Here is a 12,193-nt window from a genome sequence, read left to right on the forward strand (position 1 = left end):
GCGTGAAGTCCCACCTCCTGGCTCTGATTGGCTGTTTCTATTTATTGGGAGAAGGCAGAGGAATCAATTTTGTCACATTTTATCTGTCTCATACTGTCAGAAAATAGTGAGTTTCAACAGATATTTTTTAAAAAATGTCATTTTATTTTATAAAAATAAAAGTTACATACTGCAGCTTTAATTAAAAAAAGGAACAATATAAAAATCAAGCTTGAACCCACATTACATCCACTGCACAGCCTCTCTAACCTGATGAGATAAAAATATTCACATTGGTTCAGATCAGAGAAACAGAAATCAGCTCACAGTGATGTCCTCCTTTCAACTGCAACAATAACTGGTTTGCTGCCAGAGAGCCGAGTGAGCTGACATTCCCACCAACGCCTGCTGGCACATCAAGAAGCCGGTGGTAATTTCTAACTCGGTTAATAATAGAAGAGGAAGTGATCTGATCCCGAACTCTCAGATCCGAGCTTCATCTTTTTCACGTCAGCCTCCAACCCCCTCAGGTTCAGCCCTCAGTTAATGTTGCTTCTTGCTGTACACTCATCACATAATCATTGTGAAACTCTGGGGGATTCGCAGTCTAGATGGTTGGCAGAACATTTAGAGAACACTGAGAGCACACGTCATTAAAATCATATTTTCTCTCAAGCAGCAAATCCGTATTTAGGCGGGGATATTCAGAGCTGCTGTTGATGTTGATTTCTGCCGTTTAGATCTGGCTCTGGGACAGACGTGATGATGCCAAATAGGACGAAAAAACCTGCATCAAACAGGAAATTAATATATCTTTTTCTACATTTATATGTGCTTTATTTGGGTGAGTGAGCTGGAGAAAGCTACAGTATGTAACTTTTATAAAAAAATATTTTTGACATAATTTCTGAAACTGTCACTACATTGTGAGAGCAACAGATATTAGCTTCTCTGCCTTTGCCCAGTGTGCTCAATGCTAACTAGAAACAACCAATCGGAGCCAGGAGGCAGATCTTAGCACTGCCAATCACAATCACCTGTGGCACTGCTGATCCACCCTCCCCCATTTCCTCTCTGCTACAACTAGCATAACTGTAGTAGGAGACCAAACATGCCGGTCTGTGAATGCTAAGGCTAGTTAGCATAGCATTGTTAATGTTAAGGCTAGCTAGCATAGTATGAAATGACAGCAGATAAATGGCTTTCCACTAACGGTTAGTTGTTTCTCCGCCATTAGCGCATTTAGTAGCCAGTACATGATGTTGATTGACAGCGCTAAGACCCTTCCCTTTGCTCTCATTGGTTGTTTTTGGTTGGAAGCGATGGATTTCTTCAGATTGCATAGTTGCTCAGGGAGAAGATTATGTCTCATAACAAACTGTCACTAACAAATATTCTTTATAAAAGTTACATACTAACATAATAACACATGATGACAAAAATAAACATTTTAAACTGGAAATCTGTCAGATTTTTAAAACTGATCGATAAGGAGAGTTTGTAGGAGCAGAAGTTATAATCTATATCAGCCATTCTCTGTCTTCCCCAAACTCACCTGTGTATGAAATATTCAGGCCGGCCTCTCTGAGATCACAGAGATTAGGACAGATTAGATTAAATCCATTATAATTTGATGTTTGCTCCTGGGTTTTAATGGCCGTGTTGTTCATAAGAGGTTCACTGCTGTTAAAATATGATCTCAATCGCGGCAGCACAGCGCCATCATCTGGATGATGGAGTACCTGCACATACATTCCTGGTGTCCTTGTATAAATTGATAAAAATGTATCTTCTTTTAAACATTCAATTAATTGATAACGACTATTTATTACCCAACCCTACGTTATGCATTTATTCATATTTTCCTTTGTGTTAGATTTTATCCACCTTTCTTTCATATTTACTTTTCAAAAGTTAATTTTTTATGCCGATTGCTTAGGTTTTGCCAAAGTCATTATTAAGAGTGAACCATCAACCAACACTGCAGATGCTCCTGTAGAAGAAGAGTTACAGGGAAATTTTTATGTATTTGTATTTTTATGTATTTTTTATGCATGAAATAACCAAATACAATATTTTTGTAGTGATATTAAAAGGTTTTATTCTCCACAGTTTCAGTGGTCCACCATTATAAACTGTGCAGCCTTTATGCTCAGACTGTCACATTTAATCTCCCTAAATTATATACTTACTACATTTATCACTATCTTCCTTACTATTTGCTTGTTCAGTATGGTAATAAGTAATAGACACTAGCGGAACAAGTCATCGTCGGGCCGGGGGGCGGGGCCAATTACCGGGCCCCTAAGGAATCACCGGGCCCCTTACATGGAGTGAAACTGAAACTGTTGAGCGGCAGGGGGGTGGGGGAGGTGTATTTAACATTAAATACACCCCCCCAAATAATGTTTATTTTTTAACATTAAATACACCCTTCTCAAGAGGCGAGGGCGCACTTTCTCTGTCTATAATCACATATTTCAATGACTTGAAACCATTCCTCCATCCCTGGCACCTCCAGGCCCCGGCCCCCATCCGGCCGGTTTGGGGGGCAGCAGCCCCCCCCCGCCCCCCCCCTAGCCCCGCGCCCGGGGATCATATTTACAACACAGAAAAAGGAAGCCATTCTTTTCTAATTAGAAGCTGAACATATGAACTTATAAAAATAAAAGTTAAATCACACAGTAAGAAAATGCAGCTATTTAAAGGGTTTGGCTATAATTTTATTTAAAACAATTATAACTCAATTTATATTTATGGTTGTGTACCTTTCATTTTCAGCTTTTTCTTGCAGGTTTAGACATTTTCCACATATTTTAAGACATGTTCATCAAATCATAAGGTAAATGCTGTCAGATTAAGAGTAACAATGGAAGCACTTGTTGCAAAGTTTCCTCACTAAGCATAAACCTAATTTCTGTTGACTGACAGTCAGCTGACTCAGATTTCCAGGAACTGCAGCAATCCTCATGCACAATGCTGTCTGGTTCACTACAAACAGCACAAAGTTATATTCATTTCTATGTATATTTAAGAGAAGTTTAGTATTTATGTGTTTAATAAAAATACCAGATGAAAATAGTGAATGCTATATGAATAAATAAACAAATAAATAAAGCTGATACATCAAATAATATTAAAAAATTGATTGTGAAACTGCTAAACCAACAATGCTCTTCCTCATGCTTGAAAATGTGGCGGTCATAGCAGGTGTTACTGAAAATTTCTAAGTAAATGATTCGCCTCAAGCTACTGCTGCAGATATTGACCAATCAGAGGCTGTGATGCAGTGATCTGACCAATAGGAGAGGCGAGGGGCGTTGCCGGCCTAATTCTGGTCTGTTGCGTGAACCCAAACAGACGGCGAGCATTTACAGCGGATGGGAGACGAGTTCGGATAAAACCCATCAAAGGTAAGACCACACGTTTAAAGAAAAATTCACCTGTGTAGTTTTTCATTTATTTGTATTTAACGGTTTGGATTAGAGGCTAATCTCGCGCGACATGCGTCGTCGAGCAAACATTTTAGTCGTGAAACGTAATTTTGAGCGTCGTATTAACGCCTCCAAAGAATATTCTGTTTCTTCTAAATGTGGACGAATAAACTAAATAAAATAACAATCGCGTTTAGTGTTGAGATTAAAAGAGGTTTAGCTCTTCTTTTGCTCCCCGGCTGGTCGGTGCGTTGTGTGTTTGGTTAGCTCCTGTGGCAACAGCATGGCGGAGGCCTGGTTTGTTTTAATATTCAAACAGCAAACGGACACACCACAGCCTGTTTTCATCACTCAGTATTATATATGTCCGGTTGAAATTAATTAAAACTGTCAGTGAATGAGGTCGACAAAGGTTGGTGTGGCCTAATAATCAGCAGACGACAACGGACTAAACCTATTAAACTATTAAGTGGAAGGAGCCAAGGCTTTACCTCCACACTTCCACACAAAAATAGTCAAAAGTGCAGAGGCGCTTCTAGAAAAGTTTGTAAAGGGCAGCTAATAATGATGGCACACCAAAATCAAAAGCTGCATCAGAATTTTACAAGTAATATAGGTTGATATGGTGGATGCAATTAGAAATATTTATATCCTTCTTTTCCCTTTCATAATTTGTAAATTTATGTTTCAACTGACTGTATAAAAACATAAGCTAATTTTAAAACAATTTTTAGCCCACTTAATTTTAAAAGGCTGGTTCTCCTATTGCTGCAGAATGTAACTTTTGTAAAGATTTTTTATTTTTTACATATTTGTTAAAACTGTCACCATATCATATGTCGGTATGTTGTGAAAAAAATAAAACTGGCTTTTATTCAGTAATTCTAAATTACTGAATATAACTTTTTTTATATATTACATGCCTTCAGAATGAGAGGTTGTATTTTGAACTCTTTGACTTGGGTCAAGTTTGTTGATTTTCCTTCAACTGCTTGAGTTCTGGCCCATTCTTCCTGACAGAATCGGTGTAACCGAGTCGAGTCATTTCTGCCCACAACTTCTCTATAGGATTAAGATCAGGGCTTTGTCATGGCCAAACCAAAACATTAAACATATCGAGCTCATTTCATTAGAACATTTCAGCAGTTCAAAGTGCTTTACATGATAAAAATATAACATGATGTATGTAGAAACAGAAAGAAACATTACATGACAATGGGGAAAAGGCATATTGATGCCCAAATTATGCAAATTTTGCACAAATTGAAACTTGTTTTCCTTCTTTGTATCACAAAAAAATTGGCCTTTTTTAATTTATATTTTAAATATTTTTATTGTTGATTGTTTGCACAAACTTTCTTAATAAAGCCAAATATGATTCTAATATAAATTAATTTATAAGTAAAAGCTTGCAAATATGCATGTCGGGTTAGAAAAGTCAAAGGTGAAACTGCTGAACTGTTAGAGTAAATATGACGCAGCTTAAAAAAAGTGCCCTGTTTACAAAACTTTAAATTTAAAATGATTGAACTGAACTGTTTATGTTGTTCTTATCCACAACAAATGATACCTTTACAAGACAATGCATCTAAGGCATATTATTTATATATAAAAAAAAACACATTGGACAAGACGACAAGCTTTGAGGACTGGAGGGGAAATTCAGATTTGACAGCATGCAGCCTAAGGAAATTCAGCTAATGAGAACAAGCCATTGATGTGTCAGCAATGTTCTGTATTGAGCAAGCATGTGGCAGCACTGGACAGAAACAATTTCCTTTTAACAGAACCCTTGCAGAACCCAATTAAAAGCAAGCCGCCATTTCCTGTCTGACAGGAAATGGACACAGGAAGACATAAACCACAGATAGAATGGCCTTAGACCACTTTCAGTTGTTTCTTAGGAAATATAAAAATACACCCATAATTAACAAATGATGACATTTTTCTAAACCAAACTTTCTTAAGAGAAGGAAATTCTTCATTAGATAAACTACAGTCATGGGAAACTTTATCCATGACTGTCAATTCAGGCTTACTAAAGTTAAACTGAAGAGTACAAAAGCACTCGTATTAAACAAAGATGGTCAAAATGAAAACTTTGATTGAGCTCTTTTCATCCATATGAAAACTATTAATATAAATAAAAACGATTATTTTTAATAACTCTGACCAAAGTGGAGACATATTTGTGTTTGTATGTTTACATAGAAAAAACTGATATTTAATGTAATTAACATCAGAGTCTGTGACAAATAACGCGCCAATAAATCCATTTGCTTTGACATAATTCCCCATCCACATTGTTTTGTTTTAATAACTTTATATTCTAATACAGCATTAAAAATAAAATAAACTTGCAGCCATGTTTAATTTCTAACAGGAAGTCATGGTTGTTTTGAAGCAATGTGATTGTCTGAGAGGTTTCAGCTTTGCGCTACACTGCCCCCTATGGGTTTTGGATTATTGAAAAGTTAAACTTTTTTTTTTTTTTTTTTTTTTTTTTAAAGGATGTGGCAGAGATATTAGTTTTTATAAAGACTCTTTAACACCTGAGAGTTGGATTGAGGCGTTTTTGGAGATCAGAAATAATTTTTCTCCAAACATAATGCTCTGGATTACAGCCAAACATTTACACTTTGAGCTCATATTTAAAAAAAATACTGATCCTGAATTTTTTTAAAACCAAACAGAGGGGCAATTTTTTCAACTTTTTAGTCTTTTTCTAACATTTCTGTCATGAACTTTAATATTTAACATGCTAACTGAGGCTGAAATGGAGCTTCAGTTTGTTCAACATGATTTCAAGGTGAATTTGCTGGGACTTGTTGAACAGTTAATGAAGTGAATTTTATTAGCAACACCTGGCTGAGTTTTCTGTTTTTTTTTCCATCTCCTGAATCTGGGAGAGCCAGTTTTGTTCTTATCTAATGCATGTTGACAGTGTGGAAACTGCTGTTTTGTACATTTATGGTTATATTTAAATAAGTCCTGGATAAAGAAGAGTGGGCTCTTCTTTTTACCATCACTTCATTCAAATTTAATTATGCAATTCATGTTATTTTAAATACTAGAAAATACTGCTTCAGACTTGCCATCATTGTATGAATATGTTAAAAAAAAACCTGAAGCGGAAATGTTTTTAGTCATTAATGAGACTCTGTCAGTAAAAACAAACTAACTCAGGTGTTAACTTTGCTGCACTGTGAAGAATTTGCCTAATAAATATTCACAAAAAGTCTGTTAAACTTTTGTTTTTGTGTTGGAAACCAAAACATATTGATGAAACCAGCTGGAATGCAAGTGTTGAGAAAATATGTACCCACCAACAAAGCTTACTATTGCCAAAGGGCAGTTTTAAAGCTAATTAAGAATTAATTATGCCTTTTAACCACTTAGCTGGCTAGGAGGGAAATGACAAAAGTACTAGAACATCCAAGAAACATTTGATTTAATAATAAGCTTAGTGTTTGGTGTCACAAAGGATCATTTCATTTGCACCAGCTGCAGCTTCTTCTCCTGGGAAATATTTCCTGGAATTGGTCCAAGTTCCAATTTCACATCCAAATGGTTCCCTGGCACGTTGTTAGTCAACCGTCATGCTCCTCTGTCTCTCTTCCTCTTGCTCTGTTTGTGTTTGCAGCAGCAGCAGCCATGGGCAAGGGCCAGTCACACTTGTCCAAAAGCAAAGACGAGAGTCAAGACGCGCTGACGGCTGCTGGCGAGTTCAGAGACGGTCAAACGGAGGACGATGGGAAGCACGGAGACGTGTCTCAGTTCCCGTACGTGGAGTTCACTGGACGGGACAGCGTCACGTGCCCGACATGCCAGGGTACTGGCAGAATCCCACGAGGTAAACGCTTCATTTCATACAAGGCTGGATTGTTTAGCCGTATTTAGCAAGAAGGTCCTGACCAGCAGCTGCTGAAGTGGATTGTGTGTAATTATGTAATGCAGTGTTTTGGTGTCTGCAGTGAGAATCTCAGGTTGTTAAACATCTGGGATGCAAGCTAAGATTTACATGTTGTGTTTTGGGCAGAAATGATTAATTGTGATTAATTCATTTTTGAATTAATCATTAATTTAATCTGTCAGACAAGTTTATTTGAATAGCACATTTGAGCAACAAGGTAGTTCAAAGTGCTTTGCATCATAAAAATACAAACCAGTAAACATTGCATTTTGTCAAATGCCATCTTTGCACATCAAAATGTTGACCGTTTCATTCATTATGGTTCAAAGCAACTCTCTTTAGTAATTTATTAATCATATTAATCATTAACTGCAGGCAGTTTGCTGAAAATCAACATTCCCAGAGCAGTAATTAAGCCACAACTGCACTAAAATATATACATTTGCATTTACACACATTAGGGCTGAAATGATTAATCATGATTAATCGTTAATTGAATTAATCATCAACTATTTTAGTAGTTGTTAGCTAGACTATACAGAAAAAGAGCCTTTTTGCTAAAAGAACAATCATGGCGGTAATTAAACCAATGTTGCCTTAAAAAGTGTAGAAATTGAGAATTTAGTCTGAAAACAAATATCATTTATCACAATAATTAGGGGACAATTTATCATCCAGCAAAATTTGCTACAGTGACAGACCTTTTCTAAATATAATGTAAAAAAGAGTGATGTCATAAATGAATAGAGCTGTTGCTATAGATCAGCACATTATCACAGATATCTAGAATTTTTTTAATGCTGGGGCCAATGCAGATATTAATATCAGATCAGTGAATTATAAACACTGAAACATTTAGCATTAAGTTCTGTTTATTGTAAAATGTTGTTTCTTGCTTCTTAGCCGTTTGTTTTTCCAACAGGTCAGGAGAATCAACTCGTGGCTCTGATTCCATACAGTGACCAAAGGCTCCGGCCAAGCAGGACGTAAGTCTGCACTCTGACCCCGTCTTAAGGATTAGCTGTTGTAGTTTTCCGTCTGATGAAATGAAACGGAGCCGCAGTAGGAAGAGGTGTGCAGCCATCAGCATCACTTCTTGTTTCCTTTCTCCTCCAGGAAGCTTTACGTCACCATATCTGTGGCTCTCTGCCTCCTGCTGTCCTGCCTCGCCGTTTTCTTTCTCTTCCCGCGCTCCATCGATGTCACGTATGTCGGGGTTAAGTCTGCCTACGTTTCCTATAATCAGGAGCAGCGAATTGTCTATCTCACCATTACAGTAAGAATTAACTTCATTTATTTTGGTCATTTTTAACATTTCCATGAACAATGTTAGGCCTGTCAGAATAACAACTTTTGCTGGGTGATAAATTGGCCCAGAAATTATCGCAATAAATGTTGTTTTGAGACCATTTTTAAGCAATATCACTGCAAAATACAAAATCTTACCAAGCAATTTTGGTAAACCAAAAATACTTAGTAAGATTTTGTTTTTGCAGTGATATTGATAATGTCATAATAATGCAAAATGGATTCCCAGAGATTGGTAAACTTTAAATTCTGGACTTTTAAAAACTGGAGATTAAAGAAAAAAAAATTAATTATGAAGTTTTTGTCAACAAAATTGTCCTTCAATAAAAGGCTAGTTGAGACCAAAGCACCAGACTGAAGACTTTTATCAGGTTTTGGTAACCCTAACCCTACACAACACAAAAATAGAAAAACAAACAATGCTAACAAAACAAGCAAAACTAAAGAAGCTAATGGTAAAAAAAAAAGACAGAATTAGTACAGAAATGGATAAACAATATTTTAATTCCTGTCAATGGCAAGAATACAAAGCACTGATAAAAAACTACATTAGGCTTCTACCTAATGTAGTTGGGTAGAAATCTAAAATATACAGCATCATCACAACCAAAAAGGGAGAACATTATAAATTTTTCTAAAACATTTGCCCGTTTTGGTGTGTAGACAAACAAAAGAAAACAAATCAGTTGAATCAAACCTTATTGAATTTGTTTAGCAAATTACTTTTATATATTTATTATTATTCGAAGAGTAAAAACACGGTTTGAACTCCTCACAACAACTCTTCCAAACCTGAATCCATATATCTGTTGTAGTTGGTAGACTTAAACCAAACCTTTCATTAAAACATGGTTTGGTTTATGGGTCATAAATTAGACACTCAGTGTGCACTGTTAACTCTGACAGAAAACAGTTGTCCATATATGGTCTTTCCTCTTTAAGAAACGGGTTTCCAGGGTTTCCCACCGGTATATTATAAGCCTGGCGGGCCACCAGGCTTTACTTGTGTTCCTACCGGGATAAGCATTGTTTTTTTTATTTTTTTTTATTTTTATGTTTACATTTTTTAAGACTTTATAGTTGGTGATGAGGTATTAACCTTCCAATTTTTTAACTACACATAATTATCATGTGATATTTTCAAATTTCCTGCCAACTTTAAAAATTTTTTAACCCAAAAACACGACGAGCGGCTGGATGAATGACTACCGTAGCGCCCAACCGCCGGGCTCACCACGTTTTCTGGGGGAAACCCTGGGTTTCCTTTTGTCAAAATGCTCACCACATTAGATTAAAATGTCCGTTGTGTGATAAATTCCACCAACCAAAGAATAACTTTATTTCCACTTGAATCTCTTCCCAACAGAACACTCTGAACATCACTAATAACAATTACTACGCCATATCTGTGACCAACATCACGGCGCAGGTGCAGTTCTCCAAGACAGTGATTGGGAAAACCAAATTCAACAACACGACGGTGATCATGCCTCTGGATGAACGGCAGGTAGGCCCAACACCAGTAACTACACTGGTCAACAGCAGCAGCAGCGTTTCAGAGATGGAGTCGCAGTCACCTGAAGCCACTACAGTGAAGAAAATCCAATCAAATGTATAATGATGAAAAGGTTCTGGTTCCATTAGCAGATAAATTGACTTATAAAATGGGGAAAATGTCTTTGCAAGTGAAATAATCTGCCAATGAAACTATTAGTTTTTCATCAATGTTATGGAATTATGTAAATTATGTATGTAAAGCTCCCTTATCTCGCTGAAAAGTTGCTTATGAGTTTATTTTGTTTTATTTCAAGTGTACTGAGATATTTCTGCTACAAAGTAGACCAAAAATACTTGGAGAGATGTTGTGTTTTTGCAGTGTAGGCTGAGTCTGAAAAGTTCTTGAAAACTAAGTTTAAAGCATCTCAAAGGATTCTGATCTCAAAGTTAGAGATGCACCAATCGGATGCTAATGTTTGTATTGATTCTGATATTTAAAATAACGTCTACATCGGGTATCGTGATAATCGATTAGAGCAGATCTATTCAGTCTAATTCTGTGCTTAGCGCTCTGAGCTATGTCATGCTTTATTGTTTATTTTGCATCATATTTAGGATTCCTAATTGCACCCTCTGAGCCATTTCAACGACAGTTTGTTGAAGTTTATTTTTACATTGTTTTTGCCATTATTGATTTTTGATTGGCTTTTACTCCTGCCTGCACTAACTGAACAATTTTTTTTTTTTTTACATGTTTAGTAAAGCTTGTGATGTTATTGGTGTGTTTAATTGTGCTGAGTTCTCTAAATGTCTTGTGTGTTTTGCAGCTTGACTACACCGTTCCCACAACCATCGCTGATGAGATGAGCTACATGTTGTGAGTATCCGGATTATCTTAAATATCAGTAAATTCTTTATACGTTTCATTCCAAGTTGTTTTTTCTGTCCTTTAGTGATTACTGCACCTTACCAACTATTAAAGTCCACAACATAGTGGTCATGATGCAGTAAGTATGGCTTTAATTTGAAGTTCTTGTAACAGTGAGGGATTTGTTTGAGTCTCATTGGTCCCGAATATTTTCCTCCTCCACGCTCACATTGTTGCACCCACACACGTTGAAGAGCCGCCTGGAGCCGAAGCGCCCAAAGACTTCTGCTTCCTCCTCCATTCATCATCTTTATCAAAGCAAACATTTCTCCAGAGCTTAATTAGCTCACCTAATTGTATTTGCTCAAAGTCATGCAGCAGGTCTGTATCTTAATATGATCACTGTGAAGTGCAGAAGCAGAGAAATCCAGAACGTCTGCGGCTGCTTTCCATTAGATTTGCTGCTAAACCTTGAAACATTTCATTTGTCTGTTTTTAAATGTGATTTTTATGGCGTTAACAAGGGAATAAAATGGATCTATCCAACCTTCAAGAAAAACTAATGTATTTAGATGTGAGAGATATGGAATTAGAATTTATCACAATATTTTGTAATACTTTTATTATAATGATATATCTTTATTAGTGATTGCAGGACACAGTATTCACAGCCACACAAACATAAATACTTCTCTTGGAAAACATATCTACTTTATTGGCTTCTTTAGGACACCAGTCATATAAAGAAGTGTGATTTTTATATCGCTAAACTACGATCGATGCCGTATTAACGCCATTTTAGATAGAAAAAAGAGAAGAAACTTTCTGCCAAAAAACTCAGAAATTTAGAGATTAATCTCAAATATTTCCTAAAGATTTTTTGGGGGAATTTCTGAATTTGAATAGTTAGAAATTTGCTAAATAATTTTTTTAAAAATCTGAAAGTTTGAGATTAATCTCAGAAGTAAAAAAAAAACATAGAAATGTCTTCATTTGAAATAAAAAAAATGCTAAAAACGTATTCTGAAACTTTTAGATTAATTTCAGAAAGTTTTGAGAAAAATTAAGAAATTTCTGAATTTGAAAGTTTAAAATTTGCTAAAAAATTAATTCAGAAAGTTTGAGGTTGACCTCAGAAAAATTGACATTTCTGAGTTTGAAAGTGTGAAATTTGCTAAAAGAAAATCAGAAATT

The 12,193-nt window shown here is 36.0% G+C and overlaps 1 protein-coding gene across 3 annotated transcripts in view; it reads left to right on the forward strand.

The window, feature by feature from the left end:
- Window positions 1-3,284: 3,284 nt before the first annotated feature.
- LOC106958876 (transmembrane protein 106B) overlaps window positions 3,285-12,193 on the forward strand; it is a 14,035-nt gene continuing 5,126 nt past the window's right edge. Inside the window, exons 1-7 of one of the 3 annotated variants that reach the window (XM_015051025.1) lie at window positions 3,285-3,392; window positions 7,057-7,266; window positions 8,249-8,312; window positions 8,443-8,602; window positions 10,001-10,141; window positions 10,959-11,008; window positions 11,085-11,138. In XM_015051025.1, the coding sequence (XP_014906511.1) occupies window positions 7,068-7,266; window positions 8,249-8,312; window positions 8,443-8,602; window positions 10,001-10,141; window positions 10,959-11,008; window positions 11,085-11,138 (668 nt within the window). In that variant the 5' untranslated portion in view covers window positions 3,285-3,392; window positions 7,057-7,067. Of the gene's footprint in view, window positions 3,393-7,053; window positions 7,267-8,248; window positions 8,313-8,442; window positions 8,603-10,000; window positions 10,142-10,958; window positions 11,009-11,084; window positions 11,139-12,193 lie in introns of all 3 variants that reach the window. The other 2 variants (XM_015051027.1, XM_015051026.1) reach the window with 2 other exon arrangements.

Source organism: Poecilia latipinna, unplaced genomic scaffold, assembly GCF_001443285.1.
Source record: "Poecilia latipinna isolate Pla-1442-1.1 unplaced genomic scaffold, P_latipinna-1.0 Scaffold1024, whole genome shotgun sequence".
Lineage (NCBI taxonomy): Eukaryota > Metazoa > Chordata > Actinopteri > Cyprinodontiformes > Poeciliidae > Poecilia > Poecilia latipinna.